This window comes from Acinonyx jubatus, chromosome A2, assembly GCF_027475565.1.
Source record: "Acinonyx jubatus isolate Ajub_Pintada_27869175 chromosome A2, VMU_Ajub_asm_v1.0, whole genome shotgun sequence".
Taxonomy (NCBI): domain Eukaryota; kingdom Metazoa; phylum Chordata; class Mammalia; order Carnivora; family Felidae; genus Acinonyx; species Acinonyx jubatus.
In genome coordinates this window covers 139,987,321-140,010,260 of record NC_069383.1, presented here as the reverse complement: position 1 = coordinate 140,010,260, position 22,940 = coordinate 139,987,321, and the positions used below count along the sequence as shown (strand labels likewise).

The 22,940-nt window shown below is 50.8% G+C and overlaps 2 protein-coding genes across 7 annotated transcripts in view; both read left to right on the top strand.

Annotated features, from left to right (window-relative positions):
* The window catches only part of FLNB (filamin B), a 140,232-nt gene extending 134,470 nt beyond the window's left edge, over positions 1–5,762 (top strand). For all 6 annotated transcript variants that reach the window (XM_015065296.3, XM_027039074.2, XM_015065294.3 and 3 more), the window contains 3 exons: positions 864–1,082; positions 2,240–2,443; positions 4,140–5,762. In XM_015065296.3, the coding sequence (XP_014920782.3) occupies positions 864–1,082; positions 2,240–2,443; positions 4,140–4,327 (611 nt within the window). In that variant the 3' untranslated portion in view covers positions 4,328–5,762. The remainder of the gene's footprint in view (positions 1–863; positions 1,083–2,239; positions 2,444–4,139) is intronic.
* Positions 5,763–12,830: 7,068 nt separating this feature from the next.
* On the top strand, positions 12,831–17,339 carry LOC128314891 (protein ATP6V1FNB). The gene is made up of 2 exons (XM_053219173.1): positions 12,831–13,597; positions 15,948–17,339. Exons 1-2 carry the CDS (start codon positions 13,090–13,092, stop codon positions 16,070–16,072), a joined length of 633 nt encoding a protein of 210 aa, XP_053075148.1. The 5' UTR covers positions 12,831–13,089; the 3' UTR covers positions 16,073–17,339.
* The last annotated feature ends 5,601 nt before the right edge of the window (positions 17,340–22,940 follow it).

Here is a 22,940-nt window from a genome sequence, read left to right as displayed (position 1 = left end):
GTGGGGACTTCTGCAGGGCATTGGGCTCAGGCAGGAATGCCAGCATGGTCACTGGTCGGCTCAGCTCTTCTTTCTTCACAAGGCAGGATGTCTGTGCAGGAGGTCCCCCAGCCAGTCAAGAGGCTCCAGAGCCACACAGGCTGGTTTGTAGCGCTGACTGGCAAGTGCCTGAACCTCCCTGAGTCCCTGTCATTTGTCAAACAGGAATCACTGGGCACCTAACATGATGCCTAGTATGAGATCTGGAGCCTGAGCGGTGCAAGTGTAGCTCAGTTAGCAGGAGCTGCTGGTTTTGGCCCTGTTCTTGTTGCTGGTGTTCGTGGCAAAGTGGGGGGCCGGCAGATCCTAGCAGCTGCCCCAGTCTTCAGCATGGAGCCTGGGGCAAGGATCCTGCCGGGGAAGAAGGAGATGCTGGGCCTGCTCAGCAGGAAAGGTCAGAGGGGCCCACGCATCCCCCACCCACTGGAGGCAGGGCTGGGCCCTGGCAGCTGAAACAGTGCTTCAGACCCACAAGGATGGCTCGGGCCTCTTGCTCTCAGCCACTTCTCGTGCCCAGAGGAGAGAACAGGCTGTCCTGGCTGTTGGTGCTGGTGGGCGAAATGTCAGCCACACTCTTGCCTCCGCCAAAGTGGAAGGGAGTGGAAAGGGAGTTACCGCCCCCAGGGCCTGAGGCCCTCCGTGTCAGGAGCTCAGAGCTAGTACCAGGGGTTTCCCTGCCACTCACCCCCCCTCCCCCCCAACCCCCGTGAGGGAACCTATGTGTGTCCCCACCACTGCTTCTCTGCCCCTGGGAAAGCTCTGCACACCACACCCCCTCATCCCTCCAAACCATCAGTAAGACATTCCCTTTTCCTTTCCCCCAGGTATCCAGTCTGAATTTTTCATCAACACCACCCGAGCAGGGCCAGGGACATTATCTGTCACCATTGAAGGACCCTCCAAGGTTAAAATGGATTGCCAAGAAACCCCAGAAGGGTACAAAGTCATGTACACCCCCATGGCTCCTGGAAACTACCTGATTGGTGTCAAATATGGCGGGCCCAACCACATTGTGGGCAGTCCTTTCAAGGCCAAGGTGACAGGTAACAAGCAAACGGCTTTGAAGTTATTCTTTTTCTCTGTGGAGCTTGTCTTGTCAGATTGTCAACAGAGTTACTTGATACTAGAAACTTTGGGTAATTTTAGATACGTTGAATCTAACTTTGACTCTTGAATATAAAGAAATGGTAGGACACGTTCAGGGGGGTAAACACCTTTAGACGCCCGTGGGGTAGGTACTGGCGTCAGCCTGCTACAAAATAAGTTGGCAGAGTAGGAGTGTAGAAGTTGAAAAATCATATTTTCTGTTTTTGACAGAACAGAAATATTTACATATTTGAAATCTTCGAGACCTGAAAAATTCCTTTATTTCTTTTACTTTTATTTATTTAAAAAAAATTTTTTTTAATGTTTGTTTATTTTTGAGAAAGAGAGAGAGGGCGTGAACGTGGGAGGGGCAGAGAGAGGGAGACACAGAATTTGAAGCAGGCTCCAGGCTCTGAGCCGTCAGCACAGAGCCCAACATGGGGTTTGAACTCACAAGCCATGAGATCATGACCTGAGCCGAAGTTGGATGCTTAACCGACTGAGCCACCTAGGCGCCTCATCTAACCTTTATCTTTAAAATAATCAAAGGTTTTATTAAGTTTATAAAAATGTGGTCCTTCAGAACGCTAGAAAAAATATGAGTCAAAACCACCCTACAGCCCAGGGCCCAAGGTAATCACCGTAAATATTGTGGTAAATCCCTTCTGCGTGTCTTTACTTGGTTCACTGTTATAGGAGGAGTATTCATTGCAGAAAAATTAGAAGATTCGGATAGAAAAATCATCCTCTCACATGCAGAGAGAACCATTTTTGGTATTTTGTTATATGTTGTCCCCAGAGGGTAACGTTGCTTTCACATTGCTTATACATAGAGTGTTTTATATAAATGGGAAGAAGTGAATCCTGCCGGGTGGCAGGAGGCTACGTGGGAGGAATTTCTGGGGTTTGGAAGACATTGTGGGTGTGAGATGGGGAAATGGTGATGTTTAGATTCAGGTGTTGGGGTGAGATGAGGACGTGGTGGCTTTTGGATCCAGCTGTTGGGGTGCGTGGACTTTCCTGGGGCTTCTGCCTGGGGTGCTCACCTCTTCCAGCTGAGAGGACCCACTTGCTCTGGCCGTTCACTTCTCCCTCCCTCCCTTCCACGTCCTAGGCCAGCGTCTGGTCAGCCCTGGCTCAGCCAACGAGACCTCATCTATTCTGGTGGAGTCGGTGACCAGGTCATCCACAGAGACCTGCTATAGCGCCATCCCCAAGGCCTCCTCGGACGCCAGCAAGGTGACCTCCAAGGGGGCAGGGCTCTCGAAGGCCTTTGTGGGCCAGAAGAGCTCCTTCTTGGTGGACTGCAGCAAAGCCGGTAGGTAGCCCGGTCCCGCTCAAGGGTCGGGGTGGAGGCAGGCCGGGCACCCTGTGCTGACTTGGGTCTTCCCCGCAGTGCCCACCTACCCCTGCCACCCAGCCACTTGGAAGTAACCTTGTTCATCACCCAGTTGTCCTGCACTTAGTATTTTTAAGTGATTTTCCTCTCTGTTGCCTCTTGATTCTTTCAGATGCTCTCAAGATAGACAGGAAGGGTGGCATTATCCCCATTACAGATGGGCAAACTGAATCAATAATCTGGCTCCTTCTGTGCCGATAATTGCTTTGACTGCAGTTTGAACTTGGGTATTTATTTGGGTGTCAGTGATTAGTTGCCTGGGTTCTGGCTTCTAGCACATCTGGGCTGGAAACTTGGCTCTACTACTCCCTCCTCCCTCCTCCCTTCCTCCTCCCTCTCTCCTTCCCTCCCTCCCTTCTTCCTTCCTTCTTCCCTCCCTTCCTCCCTCCCTCCCTCCCTCCCTTCTTCCTTCCTCCCTCTCTCCCTCCCTCCCTTCCTCCTCCCTCTCTCCCTCCCTTCCTCCTCCCTCCCTTCCTCCCTCTTTCCCTCTGTCCCTTCCCTCCTCCCTCTCTCCCTCCCTTCCTCCTCCCTCCCTTCCTCCCTCTTTCCCTCCCTCCCTTCCCTCCTCTTTCTCTCCCTTCCTTCCTCCCTTCTTCCTCTCTCCCTCCCTCTCTCCCTCCCTCTCTCCCTCCCTCCCTTCTTCCTTCCTTCCTCCCTCTCTCCCTCCCTCCCTTCCTTCCCTCCTCCCTCCCTCCCTCCCTCTCTCCCTCCCTCTCTTCCTTCATCCCTCTCTCCCTCCCTCCCTCCCTTCTTCCTTCCTCCCTCTCTCCCTCCCTCCCTTCCTCCCTCTCTCCCTCCCTTCCTCCCTCTCTCCCTCCCTTCCTCCCTCTCTCCCTCCCTTCCTTCCTTCCTTCCTCCCTCCCTCCCTCCCTCCCTTCTTCCTTCATCCCTCCCTTCCTTCTTCCCTCTCCCTCCCTCCCTTCCTTCCTCCCTCTCCCTCCCTCCCTTCTTCCTTCATCCCTCCCTCCTTCCCTTCCTTTCTTCCTCCCTCCCTCCCTCCCTCCCTTCCTTCCTTCCCCCCTCTCTCCCTCCCTCCCTTCCTTCCTCCCCCTCTCCCTCTCTCCCTCCCTCCCTTCCTTCCTTGCTCCCTCCCTCCTTCCTTCCCTTCCTTCCTCCCTCTCTCCTTCCTTCCTTCCTTCCTTCCTTCCTTCCTTCCTTCCTTCCCCAAATTTAGCCATGTGATCCCGGAAAAGTTTAGAAGTCTCTTTCTAAAAGTCAGTTTCTTATTATTTAAAATGGGAGTAATAAAGGCACCTTCCTTAAGTTTTTTATGAGAATAAATGAGATCAGAGTAGCCATCACTTCTGTAGCCCTTGCTACAAGCTAAGGGCTTCACATCTAACTACTGTGAACCTCACAACAAGCCCATGGGGTAGGTGCTAGCATCTGTTTACAGATGGGCAAGCTAAGGCAGAGAGAGGTAAAGTTCCACATCCAAGGTCACCCAGCTAGGAAGTCACCCAGCTGGGCAGGATTTGAACCCGGGCCATTGTGCTGTATGAGTTTATGCTCATAATTGCCACTGGTAACTTTCCTTTGGCTCCCATATCCCCTCCCCTTCCTCTGCCTTCTGTGATGCATCCTGACAGAGTAACCACCTTTTGCGGCCTCCCAGGTTCCAACATGCTGCTGATTGGTGTCCATGGACCAACCACCCCCTGTGAAGAGGTCTCCATGAAGCATGTGGGCAACCAACAATACAATGTCACATACGTTGTCAAGGAGAAGGGGGATTATGTTCTGGCCGTGAAGTGGGGAGAGGAACACATCCCCGGCAGCCCCTTCCACGTCACAGTGCCTTAAAACAGTTCTCATCAAATCCTGGGAGGAGTTCTGGTGGTTGCTTTTGTTGCTTGTTTGTAACTTGTTTTATACAAAGTTTCCTCCAGCCTGTTTCTGGGTCTGAACCCCCATCCTGAAAAAAGTGCCTTCAGAAATAAGTCCTAGACCTGACTCCTTAGGGACGTGTTGGGGACTCTTAAGAAATGCAAACTCATTCAATGGGCTGAGAAGATTTCCATGTACACTCGGTTCAAATCGGACCTCTTGGGGGCGCAGATCACCCGCAAGACTGACGTTTCTGGAAAATGAAATTGGCTTGCCAGTTTGTGACACAAAATGAAACGAGACTGGCGGGGAGGGACGAGGGGAAAGAGGCGACCTAGCGTAGGCTGTCATTTAGAAAAGAAGACTTAAAACCAGTTTCATCTCTCCCAGTGCCCGTGTCACATACAAGGCTCTTAGGCAGATGCCATCGTTTCAGCACTCTTCACCTCCACCCTCATGCCCATCCGTGGCCTTTCCACACTTGGCCAAGGGCAGCGAGTGCGCTGGCCTCAATGCTTCCTCGTGCCTCTCCTCCCGTTCTGCTGAGTGTTTATTTTCCTACAAAGTTGTAACACGTGCCCATCTTGGCAGCCACGTTTTTGCTTTTGTCTTTAAAGGCCACTAAAGTCGCTGGGTCCAAGGAAACTCTGCAGTGGCTTAACCACACACTCCAGCTATTTGTCAGTCTGATGAGTCTTGCCAACACGTTGGAAGTGACCACAGGTGGGTCACTGTGTCAGCGCCCTCAGACACAGAGGCCTGTCACAGGACACGACACTCCCCACCCACCTCCAGTCAACCCTGGGATCACTTCTGGAAAATGATTATAGAAGGAAAGAATGAAACTCCTGCTGACCTTTGCGGGGGAGGCGGGCAATGCGGTGGTGGCTCCTCAGTGGTCTTTCACCATTGGGCAGAAATAGGACAGCTACGCAGCTCTCGGTGGCTTTGTATTCATTTGGCCCTGATCACATCCGAGGCTGTTTAGACAGCATTGTGCAGGTGCAAAGCTCCAAAAATGGGGTGTAAGGCATTTTGCACCCCTTCCTGCAGATCTGAGCTGGTTTTGGAATAAACTTAAAGCGTTTGGGGAACACTGCCTGACTTCAGGGCCCGGATGGGTGGTATGGTCTGGGCAGGCAGACTTTGTTGATTTGGTCCTAAGGAAGTGGCCGCTGTTGTCACAAGTGCCTCCGTGGGTGGGACAGGGAGCGAGGTGGGGGACAGTCACCAGGATGTAGCAGCTGGGGGCAAGTGTTGGCAATAGCCCCCCTGTTAGAAACCAGAGGAGCCTGAAGCCTAATGTGAAAGGGCCACAGCTTTTGGAAACTGGGACGTGGAAGCAAAACTGGAATCAAAAGCCAACTGTAAATTGTATCTTATAACTTATTAAATGTTTGCTCTGTCAGGCTTCCTCAGTGTTCTTGGAGGGTGGTGTTTCTGAATAAAAGGTTTGAGTCTCTGACCAGCTCTTGCCAACCCCTGGTGGAAAGGACACAGATTAACAACTTGTTTCAACGTGCCTTTTTGTAAACGTGTATCTATTTATTTTGAGAGAGCCGGGGCGCATGGAAGTGGGGGAGGGGTAGAGAGAGCAAGAGAGAGAATCCCAAGCAGGCTCCATGCTGTCGGCGCGGAGCCCGATGCGCGGCTTGAACTCACGAGCAGGGAGATCTGGGAGATCGTGACCTGAGCCGAGATCAAGAGTTGGACACTTAACCAGCTGAGCCACCCAGGCGCCCCAAGCCTTGCCTCTTTTTGTAGGGGGATGGCTTGCTTCTCTGTGAGCCCTGCTGGGAATATCTCATCAGCAGAGGCCAGACAGACAGGCTGGGCCTGGCAGTGAGGGCACTGGGAAAGGGGCACACTGGGTCTGGACACCAACACAGCCTCCAGGAAAGTCTTTTTCCTGATGACACGAGAAAACCGTCATCTCAGGGATTTCACTCAAACAAGAAGCTCTGTCATCTGTTGTCCCGACTGCCCTTGGACAACAGGGTTTGTGTTTGGTGTTAGTGTCTTCCTCTCCCTGCTGCTTCTGCTAGGAGGAGCTTGTGCCTGACTTTATGCCTGGGATACCTAGCCCCTGACCTCCTGCTCACCCTCACGGCACTCCTGTGACACCACTTTACAGTGTGGATACCAGCTCTGGTGCTGTATGGACATGTTCGTAGTGTCAAGGCTCATGTGGGGCTCACCCTAGGCCCTGGCCTTTCTCTCCCCAGTGTGGGAGCCCCACCTCCCTGGCTATACCTCTGGGAGCAGGAACACAGAAGGAATGGCACCAGGAGCCCCCAGATAAGCCCCTGGAAGACCCTGCTCGGCCCCCCAGCCTTCCATTGGGGGTGAGGAGTGAAGGGAAAAGCAAGGAAGGAACACTGGATCCTTTGGTGTGTTTCTTCCTGCTGATGAAGTTTTGCGGTGATGGGCTCGTGGGATCCGGAGCCGACGGCCAAGAGAGAATTCTTGAAGACATCTTTGGCAAAAAGGCGATTTTATTAAAGCGTGGAAACAGGACCCATGAGTAGAAAGAGCTGCACTGGGGTTGTGATCGGTAACTCATTATATACCCTCAGTTTGGGAGGGGGTCACGGATAGAGTATGTCTGTAAGGAATTCTGGAAGTAAGGTTTCCAGGACCTTGAGGGGCTAGCAGTTGCTAGGGAAACACCATTTATTGCCATTTAATAAAACCTCAGTCATGAGACTCTTCAGATGTATACTGGGGGCCATAAGCTTGGAGTATGATTGCCAGCATATATCTTGGGGCAGTTGAGATAAAGGAAGTAGTCTTACAGGATCCTCGGGTTGGGATAATGTTAAGCTAAGATTCTCTTTCGCTCCTGGCATAGTGTCATCATCCAGCTGAGCTCCTAGAGGAAGGTCACTCTACCATCTCAAGGAACTGTCAGTGGGCTGCAGGCAGTAAGGGAATTTAGTTTTTCATTTGCCTTAGTTTCCCACATTACCATGGCAAGCACTTAAACCCCTTTCCTTTGTTCTTGGGTAGCCAGGAGTGTCCGAGGAATATCACACATACTCCACCGGGGGCAGCAGGGTGGGGGGGCAGACTGTATTTTGCCCTCAGCTTGCCCCCAAGCTCCCTCATCACTGGCACCTCATTTTTTACCAGGATGGAGGCCTGTTTCCCTCTGAGAGGTGGGAGGAAGGTTGGAGGGAAGGTCTTCTTTTGCCTCTCCTTTTGGAGGCCCCCTTATCTGTGGGCCTCTGTTGGGAATAACTGCTCCCGAACTCCCACGGGGGTGGTGGGCTTTGGGGGTTGTCCAGACTCTGCCTAGTGATGCTGACCTTGCCCGCAGAGGAGCACAGGGGGACAGAGGGTGAAGTCCGGCTGGTTTCTGCTGGGGAGGCAGCATTTATATGTTAACTGCTGAACTTTGGCATCAGGTGGAGTTTGAACACTGGCTCAGCCATTCAGTGGCTGTGTGGCCTTGGGGAGGTTGCCTCCCCTTTCATTGTGAGGATCACGTGAAATCTCACTGGGGGCTGTAAGTCTTGGCTACGGCTCTCTGTGACCAACTCCTCATACAAGGCCGCACCTGGTGCTGCCCCGGCGGGTCCCACCCATTACGTCCCACACAACTCAGGTGCTGTGCACCTCTCTTGGTCAATGGCCAGAGCCACAGGGCACTCTTATTGCACCTGGACTTGCTGCCGTGGGAACGGGCTGTTGTTTGCGCAAACGCCTCGATGACTTTGAAACGCGACCTCGAACGGGTACCGGGCCCTTTCTGACTTTCACCTGTTGATTCTGCCCCTTTCCTGTCAGGAGTTGACTGGGCCATCAGTCTTTAGTGGTTAGAGCAGACGGCACTGACAGTTGACCTGCAGAAACCTCAACCCAGTGAAGGCCTTGTCCCCTTCTCAGCCCGGATGCCTGCCTCTTCCTCATCCACTTTCCCCTGGCAACCCTTGGAAGCCGTCCTCAAGCCTCCTCTCCCTGCTGCCCAAAAGGAAACATTTTATTAACATGTCTGTTTCCAATACACTTATAGGCACGTGGGCCCTTAACCGTATGTCTGGTCTTAAGACTTCAAAGGGGCCTTGAAAGCCACCTCTCGATGAGTTTGGTGTAAAATGAGTCAGGATTTAATTTCCCCGAAAAATTGCACAGCCTTAAAAATTAGCATAATAAACATAAATGGCAAAATGAGGGCTTGATCCTTGTCGCCCCCTCACACACACACCCAAGTTTGTACTTTAAAATGGGGAACAAACTCATTAATTTAAGTGCTCTTTGGGCTTAATCTCAGCATGATGGAAGCAAGGTCTAGGAGAGGAATGGAATCTTTTCAAATCCCCATTAACTTGGAGGGGGAAGGGGCTTTGTAATCAGGGCATTTCACTAATGAAAACTCTCTCCCAGAAGCACATCTTGTTTGGCTAAATTTTTTCCTCCTCACAATAGCAAATCATAACTTGAAGAGGGAGTAAAAATGTCCTATCGCTCAAGGCAAGCCCGAATTGGATGTTTTCGCTCCAGCTTTGTCCTAAGGATGCTGACCAAACACGGTGGGAGGAATCTAAACAAAGGGATCCTTTTTGCTTTGTGATAAGTCTTTTGTCTGGGTTCCTGAGCCCACAGGGGACCAACTCACATGCAAGGAATTTAGGGTGGCCCACCCCACGCCCTTTCTCTCTCCCTCAAGAGCTCTCCAAAGCAGGCAGGCAGGAGATAGGGGATTTACGAGCCTGGCCTGTGGCTCACACCCAAGGGTGTTACGTGTTTCAGACTTGCTTATCTCCCCAAGGACAAAGCTCAAAGATGAAAGAGTCTTGGAGCCTTGTACTGACCACATGACTCCCTCTGCCATAACCACCGCCTTCCCAAGACATCAGGATGCCTCTCCCAGTCGCCACTGACGTTCTTAGCGCAAAACTGATGCTGAACGCTGGTGGGGTGGTCCCTGAGAAAGAGGAAATCTTGGAGGCAGCGCCACGCCCCGGAAATGCCAGCCTCCGGCATTGGGCGTTGTGGCAGCAGAGTATCCTGGTGTGTGAGAAACACTCAGAAAGCAGTGGGTCAGGTGCTGCAGGTTCAAGTCCAGACCCCAATCCCAGGTCTGCGGCTTACTGGCTCAGATACCAGCTGGCTCTTAATCTCCCCATATATCCCAAACTTCTTTATAGTCCTCATTTTACAGCTGGGAAAACTGAGGCACAGAGAGCAGTCTAGATAGCCTTACCATTTCTTGCCCTGCAGACTGGGAGACCCAATCTGGAACATTCTTCCTCTACTCTTTGCCTGGCCAATTCACATTCATAGTTCAGATCTCAAAGGGCACCTCCTCCAAGAAGCCTCTGTGTCTCAGTGCCCTCATCCGTACAATGGGAAAGTAGAAAACTTCCTTTCTAAGATTAACCTCCAGAAAGATCTCCCAGTACAACCATCCTCCAACTGACTGGCCAAATCCTTCCCCACCCAGAGCTGCTGGAAGAGGAGCTGCCTGAGTGTGTTGGGGAGACTCGGCTCCCCCAGGCAAAGTGAAAGGGGTACCTCAATGAGGGGAAAGGGGCTCATGGGGAATTTGTTAAGTATGGTGGTTCAAAGCTTGGCCAGCAGGTTCAAATCCCACCCTGCCCTGACCTCTAGCAGATCACTTACTCTCAAAGAACTCACATTCTCTGTTTTCTCTCCAGTGAAATGGGGTAATAGAACCTACCCCATACAGTGTTCTGAGGCAGGCAGGGTGGCTCGCACCCTGAGGGTTAACTGACAGAATGAATGTAAAGAACATATTAGTGTCTAGTACATGATAAGAATTCATAAAATTACTACTACTGGTGAAAGGTGTTCAAGAGGGTTCTTCTGCGCAGAGAGCTTAAATCCAGGAGGGGCTACTTTAAGGACACAAGTAAGTACAAATAGGAGAGGCACTTGGCCTGGGGACAGAGCCCAGCACTGGAAAGTGGGTTGGGAGTCATCAGTGGGAGTGGATGGCATGGCCAATGGCAGCACTAGGAGCAGAGGGGGTCTTTGGTGGCCTGGGATAGTGGTCAGAAAGGTGAGAGGAGAACTATGTGAGTCAGGTGCACCCGGGAGGGCCCCAGCTCACCTCCCAGACTCCCCTGGTTTCCAGGCTTCAGTGACCCTTCTCCCTTAGCAGAGTCCTAGGCCAGAGGCCGGTCTGGGGCTGCCCCCACACCTTCCCAGAGGTTACTGGATGGGTTTGAATGAGTAAATCTAGAGAAAATAAAGTGTAATAAGTAACACTAATCCTAGGCACCAAGTCTTATGATTATCCCCCTTTTTTACAGGGGCATTTCTGAGGGGTCAGAGAGGTTATGTGACCTGTGCAACACCACACAGCTAGTAATGGTCAAGGCTGTGATAAAACCCAGAAAGCCTGAATCTAGGAAGGAGGCCATGAAGCCGTGCTGTGCATGCAAGGGCCTGGCTAGCAGGTGGGCACTGTCTTTGTGGGCGAACGGCTGTCCTTGAATCCGTTGGAAGGAAGTACTTTAGAGTCTCCTTTATACCCTTCCACCGCCCACTACCCTCTAGGGGGTGACTGTCCACCCGCTGCACAGCCCCTGTCTTGCCATCCGCCAGAGCCTGTTGTCAAGAATAGCCGCTCCGACTGTCGTCACTGTGGTGACCGCCAGGGGTCGCCTCGGACGCGCGAACTGCGGCTGGGGAGACAACGCTGTGGTCTGGAAGGCACCGGGTCTAGGAAGCCAGGAAGGGGCACACCCACCTCTGCCCCCACCCCCACCCCGCAATTCCTCTGACTTTCCTCCCTCTGTCCTTCCCGCGCACGCCGCAGGGCAACAGAACCAATGTGAAGTCTGCCTATTCCTCCTTTCCTTGAGCACTTTTTCTGAGCACCGACTGTATACCAGACAGTACCCCTAGAGGTGCTCTGGAGGTAACAGATGCAGGGTTGAGCAGGACAGGGCACAGAAAGCACAAGCTCCGTGAGGGAGGGACATTTTGTCAGCTTTGTTCACTTGCAGCTTCTGGCACACAGAAACGCCTTCAGTACTGAAAGCACTGTTGGTGTTTACGGCCTGTTCAGACACCTTTAATTAGAAAGGTGATTGCACAATTAACTGATGACTGTTGTGAGTGCTCCAGAGGAGATATGCCAGGCCCAGGCTGTCCTACTTAACCAGCTGGCTCTTAATCTTCCCAAATGCCACAAACTTCATTGCCCTCAATTTACCCCTGGGAAGACTGAGGGACAGAGGACAGTCTAGACAGCCATACCCTTTCTTACTTTGGGGGAGTCCCAGCCTGCAACATTCTTCCCCTACTCTTTGGTTACCTCGTGTTCACGGTTCAGGTCTCCAGCAAAGGGCACCTCCTCCAGGAAGCCTTCCCTGATCGTCTTCCCAACTCCCTGCTCCCCTGGTTATGAGTCTGTCTCCCCTGCTGACTGCGAAACCCTGAGGACTGGAAGCATGTGGACTCCGTTCCTCCTCATCTACCTTTAGTACCTGGCTCTGCCTGGCAACAGGGTCAAGAGCAAATGAACGTTGGTTGAATGAATAAATGAGAGCATACTGAGCAGAGTGGAAAGGTGAGTGGCCCTGGGGCATTATGGGTAACATCCTTCTCACCAGTACTCATGTCTGCAGCACGCTGGTAGGAGAGGCAGAGCGTATGAGGATCCTGGAGGCTGACTTTATGGTGCTGCGGGACGACTGGCGGGTCCTCCTCTGCCCGTGCCCCGCTCCCTGTGCCTCTCACATGATGCTGTCACATTCTATGGCAGAATTTTGTGTCTGTCTCAAATGGGTGTGGGTTTTGGAGTCAATTCATTTGGAGTGCAACCAGGTGAACGTTGCTGAGCCTGTTTCCTCATCTGCAAAAGTGATGGAAGAGAGCCTGCCAGGAAGTCACTGTGAGGATTCCAGTGAGTGGGATCACTGGGTAACGCCTCCAGCCCACGGCCCGGCACAGAGTAGGCACCGGCACACCCCAGCGGTGCACCCTAGGGCTGGCACGTTGTTTCTGCAGGCCTCCACCCCCCCCCCCCATCTGGAAAGGAGGTTAATGAGAGCCCCAGCAACTGAGGAACATGGTTTAAGGCAGACAGAACTCAGCCCAGCAGCTGGCACCTAGCAGGTACTTGTGAAACAAGTACCTTGTTAAACAGTGGGTGACATTCATGGAGCGCTTCCTCCAGGCAGACACCGTCCCAAGTTCTTACACCCTGGTCTAATGTTATTCTCGTAATACTAAAAGTAATTCCCGCTATCATTCCGATGTTCAAATGATGCCAGGAAGCTATCAAGTGTCAGAGCTGTGCCTGAGGAGCTGGGGTCCAGAGTTTCCATGGCAACCCCCCGGCCAAATGTCCAGAGCTTCCCGAGGGTGGACACTGGGCCTTCTTTGGACCTCCTTGGGTGCCTGTGCATAGTAGGTGTGCTGAATAGAATAGAGGCTATGGTACCCTGTGCAGCTCCCGGGGACCTTCTGGGTATGAGGGGGAAAGAGTCCCTCTGGGGTAGAATACAGCCTCCTGCCAGGCACCCTGGGTAGGTTGTGGCCAGCCTCTGCTCCCTTTCCCAGCCTGGTCTGTCCTATTGCCGGTGAGTGGCCCTAGTCCCCCTCCCCTGACGTGGCCCAGCCCCTCCTCTCCAGCCTTGGCAACCCAGCCCTCATTGGCTGCACGTATCCTTGGAGATGGACACCAGCAGAGCAAACACAGGCCCAAGAAGGGCTACGGGGCAGAATGGTTCCTCCGTCTCCTCTCCTTCCCCCTCACTGCCATGAGGGATCTGTGCACCACCCAGAACCAAGCCTGCTGGCAAGAGTGCATCCAGAAGGAGGCCGCAGCCCGGGTCGCCTGGAAGATCCACTATGGCCACAAGTACCTAAAGGGGGGGCCCACGCCCAGGAAGCGGGTCCAGCGGGCCCCCTTCGGCTCAGCCTTGGCTGCCACCAGCTCCCCTGAGAGCAAGGAGGTACAGGTCGGGTGGCCAGAGTCCAAGGGGGTCAGGGATCAGCTGTCTGGGGGAGGGGGTGTCCAGGGCCCGTCGCCCAAGGGAAACAAAGTCTGGGAGGCCCAAAGAGCAACTCAAGGGCCGTCAGTCCAGCCCAAGCCAGAGGGCTTAGAAATGAGGCAGGTTCCCCCCAGCACCCTGCAGTTGTTTTTCCAAGGCCTCTCTCACGATGGCCAAGGCCGGGCCTTGTACCTCCGGGAGCGGCATCGCCAGAAGCCTGAGGAGAAGTTTCTGTACCCGATCCTGTCATCCTGGGAGTACGGCTGGCACATGGGTAAGGGCCACCACCATCTTGCCACTCCAGGCCTTTGTAGGCAGGCCCAATCTTCCTCCCCAGCCCTGTCCTTCCTCACCCCTCACACGAACAAGCACATCCCTCTGGCTCCCCTTTCTCCCAGAAGGCCACACGCCTTCACACCTCCTGACCTTTGCACATTTTCATCTCTCCGCCTGGAATGTGCCTCCTGCCTCTTCCTCTGCTGGCTAACTTTCACATGTCACCTCCTCCAGGAAGTCCTCTGAAACCCTCCAGGCAGATTTGAGTGCGCCCTTGTGCTTCTACAGCTTTTTGAGCCTATAAAAGCACCGGGCCCGCTGAGTCACCATTCCTTGAGTATCCAGCTGGCCTAATGAGCCCTGTGGGTTCCAGGACTTCTTAGTTAATTTTATTAATGCCCTGCCAGCTCCCATCTTGGGGGAGCTGTGATGGTGGAACGAATAAACAAATGAATAAATGTGGACTAGGGAATGAGGCCTTGGTTTGGAATCAGGAAGTACAAGTCCAAATCCTGGTCCTTCACCTGAGAGTTGTGTGAGCTCAAGCAAGAACTTTAACTTCTCTGGGCCTTAGTTTCCAAATCTGAAAAATGGGAATATGCCAGTACCTCCTTGCTCTGTCACAGAGTTTTGGGGAAATCAAACGGGAAAGCACCTTGAACAGAAATTTTCCTCACAAAAGCCCCATGAGGTGGGTATAGGGCAGACATTCATTCATTCAATATGTGATCCTTTCTTTCGGGACAGCCCAGGTAGGGAGATCTGGAGTCACTGAATCCCAGCTCTGCCCCAAAATGAGCTAGGGAATGAACAAGCACGAAAGAGTGACTCAGTTTGAAATTAGGAGGCCCAGGTTTGGATTCTGGTTTGTTCATTCATTCATTTATTCATTCAGTCATTCAGCAAAGGTTCAGTGAGCAGCTGAATATGTGAGGCACTTTTTGTCCCTGAGGATATGTCAGAGAACGTGAGTGTCGAGGCTGTACAAAGAGTGGGGACTGAGGGGGCTCCTGTGGTAGACAGGTGGTCAGGGAAGCCCTGCTGGGAGGGGTTTGAACAGAGTTCTAAGGCATTTTATTCCATCAGATTCTTCTGAGTAGGGGCCTGACCCTCTGGGCCCACAGAGTGAGTCTCAGCTTAGACACCACATGGGTCCTCTCTGCTCCTCCTCTCTTCCTCCAGCCCACAGATTTATGCCCTCTAACTGTGAAGCCACTGCCAGGCCTACGGCCACCAAATGGAGCAAATTATAAACTACAGGATACCCAGTTATTTGAGTTTCAGGCAAACAGTAATGTTTTAGCAGAAGCATGTCCTAGATACGGCATGGAACATACCTCTACTGAAAAATTATTCATCATTTATCTGAAACTCAAATGTAACTGGCCATCCTGTACTTTATCCAGCAACCTAAACATCAGAGCCAGGGGAAGCTGGTTCTGGATGCCCCCTGTGTACTAGGGCAGTGGTAGGTTCAGGGCAAAGACAGGAAGACTGTTTGCCTCCATAGTGGTTGTGCTTAAGGTCCCAGATAGTTGCTCCTAGAATCTCTGGAACATTCTGTAAGCTTCTGGCCTCATGCCCCTAACCCAACCAGTTGGGGGACGGATGAGGAATAATGACTGAACTTCTGCTGAGCATCTCTCCCCACTCCCCAGCCCAGTTACAGACAGGAGCTGCGTCATCCTGGGGGTGGAAACAACTTGGGGAAGAGGAGTTGAAGGCATTGTCCGGACCCCAGTGGGTCAGCCCCGAATGCCCTTTTACACACAGAAAGTATCCTTCTAGTGCCTGGCGCATAGGAAGTGTTCAACAAATGGTAACTGGTATTCTCCTTGTCCTTGTCCTTGTCCTTGTCCTTCTCCTTCTTCTTAATTCAGCAGACAGGACCTGCAGCCTGCGGGCATTTGGGGAGCTAGTGCAGCCTTGGCCAGGACCCTGGGGGTTCTTACTCTGAAGTGCTGGGATGGATGGGCTATCACTAGACTAAAGGGAGAAATGTGATGAGGGATAAGTAAGCTAGGGGTAGGGATGGGGTCAAACGAGTTAGCAATCACAACGACCTGAGAGCCACCCATCAGGGCAGATCCTGGGCAGGATCTTGAGGCTCCCACGCTATGCCAGGTGTGCATATAGGTACCAGACCCTGAGAAGGAGTGGGAGAGCTGAGGTAGGGATCCGGGAGCGCAAGGGGCAGCCACTATTCCTAACTGTACACAAGTATTTCACTATTTTAACCCAAGCAGTCGTGGCAGGGGGTCCCTGCTGACTCTCCGCCCTTTGGGTTGGGCTGGGGCTGGTGGGAGGAACGGCAGCCCCAGCTCAAGCAGGCCTTTGCTGTGTTCCAGGGGACACAGGTGCCATGAAGGACACCAGGGCTCCGACTTATGCCAGGCGCCAGCCCATCACAAAGACCTTTTACATCAAAAGCGGCGTCTTCCATTTTCCACGGCGAACAGACCAGCTAATGTGAGCTCACTGGGGGTTCAGAAGTTGCTCCTGCCTCTTCCTATCGTCTGTGTGGACCCTGCCGAGCAGAGATGCCGCCAGCCCCAGCCACCCTCCCTCTGTTGTGTCCAGCCCTGTCTCCTGTCTACCCTGGGCACCCCTCCGGGATTCAGGGTGGCCCACCTGCTGCCTCTTGTATGTCCTCAGAGAATCAGCTCCTTGCAGAGCCCCCAAACCCTCCATCACCAGCAACGTGTAGGGTGCTAGCTGCTCTCCTGGGGGAAACAGTGGGGTCTCCCACGTGCTCCAGCAGCAGCGTGGTGGGGGTGGGGGGGGGGAGGGGCTCGCTAAGATCTTATTATGGTGCTAAGTGGAGGAGGGGACTCTCTCCCAGTCTTTACTTGCTCTTCATTTTATCAAAGGGACCCACAGCAGAATTGCTTGGTCCCTGTGTATCCCACAGTTTAGGGAAGAAGTGGTTTCCATGTTGACTTGCTGTTTCTCTCACCACCCACCCCACAAAGAGCCTGCATGGGTCAGGTTTGCTTTGCTGCTGTAACAAACAGCCACTACATCCCACTTGCTTTAACCAGTAAAGATATATTTCTTACAACACAGTGCAGTCTGATGTTCAACCGGCCACCTGCCACGCACTGATCTGGGGATCCAGGCCTGTCCCATAAGGTGGCTCTGCCATCTCCTAGGGCCTCGGAGTCCTTCCCTGAGTCCTTCTACATCCAACTGGGGACCAGGGAAGAGAGATGGAGAGTCTGCAGACAGCACGCCCACTCTTAACTGCCTTGGCCTGAAACTGACAAATGTTACTTCCTGTTACATTCTGTTGGTGAGAACACATCCTATGACTTCTAGATGTGTGAAGGCTGGGAGAGTTGTATCTCTCCCGGTCTGCCTCTTACCCTGAAACTTCACAGAAAAGCTAGGCCACTTAAAGCTGCAATTTGAGCTCATTTGCCTGGGTTTCCCTCATCAACTTTGGGACAGTACTTGAGTGCAAAAGAGCAAGAGGCAGAGAGTGTGAGCAAAGGCCAATGTGTGCGTGCAATTCTGCTGGAACTTGCACCGTAGCCTTGCACACCAGAGGTGCTTGGCAATTGCCTGCTGAATTTGATCAAATACCAAAGAACATCTGGATTCCTCTAGGGCCATTTGATTGACTGTAACATCCATTGATCTAGCAGCTGCTGAAAGTCAGGTTCAGCCTGGGGTCTTGGGGAATAAGAAGCCAGATCTGGCTCACAGCACAGGGTGAGGATGGTTGGGATGGGGCAGTGCGGGGGTGGGGGGGTACCTTTGGGGCACAGAGGAGGCCCTGAAGCCAGCATGAGGTCTTGGGACAGGCTTCCTGAGGGAGTTACCATTATTTCTGTCATTAAATGAAACAATGCTCAGAAAATGCCTAGCAAGTGCCTCTGTCCGTGAATTATATTAATTATGATGATGATGATCTCTGTCAGCAGCGAGTCTGCAAGCTGCTTAGAAGAGGATAGGCCACCACCAGGGCAGCCTTTCTCAGTTGGAATTTTGTAACTAGATTAAGCCCTTCCAAAAATGGTTTAAGTGACAATTTTCTCAATTCTCTCAAGGATGATACTATGTAACTAGCATCATTCTAGAGGCATGGAAAAGAGGTTCGTTCCACACAGTGGATGTCCCAGGGTGTTAGGGCCTACTTCTTCTGGGACATTTATTTATGTACATACTTAAGGAACACCAATATGATGTTTGCATGCATTTTTCTAAGGCTGCACTATGTCATTTGGTAGCTATAAGCTACCATTTGAGCATTTGAAATGTGTCCATTGAGCATTTGAAATGTGTCTCACCCAAATTGAAATGAGCTGTAAGTATAAAAGACACACCAAACTTTGAAGATTTGATAAGATAAAACATGAAACATATCTCATTAATAATTTTTATATTGAATTACATGTTGAAATGACCAACTTTGTCCATGCTGGGTTAAACCAGGGATTGGCAGACTTTCTCTGGAAAGGACTAGTTGTAAGTATTTTCCATTTGTGGGCCGTCTAGTCTCAGCTCCAAGCTACTCAACTCTGCAGTTGTGGTGTAAAAGCAGCCATAAATAATACATAAATGAATAGGCATGGCTATGTGTTAGTAAAACTTTATTTAAAAAAATAGGCAGAGGCACCTGGGTAACTCAGTCGTTAAGCATCTGACTTCACTCAGGTCATGATCTCACGGTTTCTGAGTTTGAGTCCCACATCAGGTGTATTCGAGTCTCACATCAGGTGAGCTCGAGCCCTGCTTCCAGTGAACACGAGCCCTGCTTCAGGTGAGTCCCGTTTCCCTCTCTCTCTCTCTCTCTCCCTCTCCCTCTCCCTCTCCCTCTCCCTCTCCCTCTCCCTCTCCCTCTCCCTCTCTCCCTCCCTCCCTCCTGGGGGGTTTTATCTCTCTCTGCCTCTCGCTTACTGTATTCTCTCTCTCCCTCCCTCTCTCTCCCTCTCTCTCACTCTCTCTCACTCTCTCTCTCTCTCTCTCAAAAAAATAGGCAGTGGGCTAGATTTGACCTATAGCTTGTCATTTACTGACCCCTGGGTTAAATAAGATATATTACCAAAATTAAGTTTACTTGTTTATTTTTTTGCTTTTTTACATGTGGCTATTAGATTTCAAATTACATATTGGCTCACATGATATCCCTGCTGAACAGGGCTGGTCTAAGCACTTTATGAATATTAACTCTGAGGGATAACTGTTATCCTGAGAGAGGGGTGAGGGGCCGGGAATGTGTGAATTCTGATGACAACCTAAAGAAATCTCCTTGTCCTGGCTCCCCTCCTGCTGAGTGTGGAGCCCAAGGGTAGACTGTGTGGCTGCTTCCTGGGGATATCTGAGTCTGTTACCCTGTGTTTAGGGTCCTTTGACTAAGGGAAGTACCCAGCAAGACCACCAGGTGGTGCTGTCTAACCACAGAGCACCCTGGTTGATCTGCTAGAAACCTGCGTTCTATGCTAGGCTCTGCCATTCCTTTGTTGTGTGGCCTTGGACCTCAATTTCCTCACCTGTAAAATGGGGTTAGACTGGCCTAGTGAAAACCTAAACTTTTAAGACGGACTGACCTGAACTAAGTTTTTCACTCCAGCAGAGCCACATTATGACTTTCATGGTCCCTAGGCATTTTGCCTTCATGCATCCCTTCTTCCACAAAAAATATTTAAAAAAAGTATATTTTACAACTATGTTGGTATAAATACAAATATATTAATATTATGTATTAAGGTTTTTACTTCAACCTAAAATTTTATCTTATTCCTTCTTCTGAAAGAAAACATTTCCATGGCCCTCAAAAGTATTATGAACCCTGGGGAGCCTGGGTGGCTTTGTCAGTTAAGTGACTGACTCTTGATTTCGGCTGAGGTCATGATCTCACTCACGGTTCATGAGTTCGACCCCCACATCGGGCTCCATGCTGGCAGTGCAGAGCCTGCTTGGGATTCTCTGTCTCCCTCTCTCTCTACCCCTCTTGTGCTCTCTCTCTCTCTCCAAATAAGTAAAATAAACTTTAAAAAATTATTTAAAAAAATGTATTACAAACCCTAGGCTCTGTGCCTACTTTGCCTCATGGAAGAGTCATGCTGGACTCCAGTACTTACCGGCTGTGTGACCATGGGCAGTTGTTTAACTTCTCTGGGCCTCAGTTTCCTCATTTATAAAATGGAGATGACAACAGACCCCACCTTTTTGGTGCCATGGTTGGAATTTAGTGAGAGAGTGCATGGCATGACTTCTTACAGCAAGCCCTAGCCAATGGTAGTAGCTATTATTATTATTATTATTATCTTCTTTAATGATATTTTCTTTTTTTGATGTTTATTTATTTTTGAGAGAAAGAGAGAAAGCAAGCAGGGGAGGGCCAGGGAGAGAGGGAGACCCAGAATCTGAAGCAGACTCCAGGCTCTGAGCTGTCAGCACAGAGCCCAATGTGGGGCTCGAACCCATGAGCCATGAGATCATGACCCAAGCCAAAATCGGACTCTTAAAACTGACTAAACCACCCAGGTGCCCCAAGGATATTTTCTAACCTCCATGAAACTATTAAAATATCTCAGGGGTGCCTGGGTGGCTCAGTCGGTTGGGCGTCTGACTTCGGCTCAGGTTATGATCTCACAGCTCTTGAATTGGAGCCCCACGTCGGGCTCTGTGCTGACAGCTCTGAGCCTGGAGCCTGCTTTGGATTCTGTCTCTCTCTCTCTCTCTCTCTCTCTCTCTGCCCCTAACCCACTTGCATTCTGTCTCTGTCTCTCTCAAAAATAAATAAACATTAAAAAAAATTTAATATCTCAAAATACGTCAAAAAAATAAAACGAAACTTCAGGATATTTGATGGGGGAAGTTTAAGAGTTTCCTAGAGAAGAGTGTATCAGCAGAAGGAGTTTTTGCAAATGATAAACATAGATTTTTCTCCTGCCATTGGCAAACTCATGAAATAGGAACATGGACTTGTACCAATCAGCTGGAATCTGGGCCAGCTGGAGAATATGTGCAAGCCCATGTTCCTACCTCATGAGCAGATACTTGGGAAAAGTGTGTGTGTGCGTGTGTGTGTGTGTGTGTCTGCAGCATTCATCTCAGAGAAAGGAGATTTGCATGGAGATTTGAAGGCTATGAAAGCCTTAGGCCTATGGAGACAGGGACATTGTGTTTGCAGGGAAGAGGGGCAAAGAGGGGAGGGGAGCTTTAGGCTGAGAAACATTATGTATAAAGGTCTGGGGCAGGAGGGTGGAGGGCAAATTCAAGCAACCGTGGTGAGGTTTACCTTTCTTTAGCTGATTTTTTTTAATTTTTTTTCAAATGTTTATTTCTATTGACAGAGTGTGCCAGTGTGATCAGGGGAGGGGCAGAGAGAGAAGGAGAGAGAGAATCCCAAGCAGGTTCTGCACTGTCAGCACAGAGCCTGATGCAAGGCTCCATCTTACCAACCATGAGATCATGACCTGAGCAGAAATCAAGTCGGACACTTAACTGACTGAGCCACCCAGGTGCCCCCCTTTAACTGAATTTTAGTTCTCATATCCCTGGTGCCATCCCATTTTATATCCTTCAAACATTGTTTGAGAAACGTGAATGCACTAGGAAGCCCTGTCAATTTTTTAATCCCCAATTTGTACCAGCAAAAATCACTCCCTAACTTTGTAAGTTAGGTGTTTCCATCTGGAAGTGTTTCTAAAAGAAAAATTACAACAATCCTACTACCCAATGTCTACTACTTTTGGTTCAAAAAATATTTTCTTTTAAGGATAATTATGTGAAGACTATTGCCTTCTTCTCCAAGATGGCACAGTAGTGCCCTCTGAGTTTAATTAATGACACAAAAACTCTGTCTCCTTTTATTTTCCTGGTTTGACAACTGTCCTTATACTTGCCTTCTCCAGCCCAAGGGAAAGATATGAGCCAGGGCTGCTGAACTGAAGAAACCCCCTCCACCCTCTGGCCCCCAGCCCACAGAGACAGGATGAAGAGCATGAAAGAAATGCTGCTGTGTTTGAGGCAGGAAGGGGATGTTGATAAGCAAGAGAAAATAACAGGAATGGAAGAGGGGCATCTCAATTTCTCAAGACTCACTTGCTGAAATACTTTTTGTGATCAAAGATAAAGAAATGGAACCTTGGTCTGATTCCTCGTATAGCAAAAATTCAAAGTAATTAAATGAGAGACATATGTACCCAAAGACTTAAAGCGAGCCACCCTTTGACGGAGCAAGTCCTGCTAATAAAAATATAGCCTCCACTTGTCAAGGGCTTGCTAAGTGTGAAGCACACATTCAGTGTTTTACATTCATTATCTTACTGAAACTTCACCTCTGAGGTTGATCACATCAGGGGACTGAAGGCAAGTGGCCTGCTCAGCATCCCAGAGCTCGTAAGTGGTACAGATTATGGCTCCAAAGTGAGCCTATCCCCTCCTCATGTTACCCTCTTCTCACTAAGCAGGGCCAGGAGAGTGAGTTTAAGATCTGGTTTCTCAATAACTAATGAAAGAAAAGTCTTATCCTCAGGTCTTCTGGGAGCCTCTCAAAAACGCAGGCTTTTGGGCCCCACCCCAGACCTTCTGAGACAGCCTCTGGGGGCCTGGAGCCTAGGCATCAGCATGGCAACAGGTCCCCTGGGATTCTGGGACACACCAGTTTTGAACCCTCTGGATAAAGCCAAAGCTGAAAGGTTGTGTACCACCAAGGTGTGCCTTCCTTCCCCTAAAAGGCACAAGAGTTCCTTGCCCCAGTCAGGCCAGGTGACCCAAAGGGATGGGAGCATATCTGTGGCCCTGTTAAGTTGTGACCAGCAAGAAGCCCCACTCTGCCTCCTCTTGCTGGGCAGAGTGGCCCCAGAGCCAGCAGGTGCCCGTGGCTCCAGTAAGCTGCTCCAATGCAGAGACAGAAGGATGTCCTGTCACAAAGGAGGTCACAGGGTGGGAAGGACCAGCTGGAGCAGTGGACAGGACAGTGGTTGGTCTGGTCCACCTTCCCCTGCCTCCCCCACCGAGCACAGGGCTCTTGTCCCAGCCATGCCGCTGGCCTCTGGAATGAAAGGATCATCATCTCCTCCAGAGTAAGCTCATTTGGGAATTGCCTGCTTGACCATTTGGGACCTTGGAAATTGGATGTCTTCCTGGGTTGGTGAGCCCTGCTCACAAGAGGAGGTGACAGGAACTTTATAACCTTACTACCTTCCCCCCCCCATTCCAACGAAATTTGGGGGAAAATGGTTTTCCCATGTAAGCAGAACACTTTTAATTTAATTCCGTCAGTCAGATGCAACCAAATTTCAAAACTCAGGCTTATGGTCTCTTTTTCTTATATCAAAAGTCACATCGTCTCTGATATATTAAGGAAAATCAGCGAGAAGTAGGAC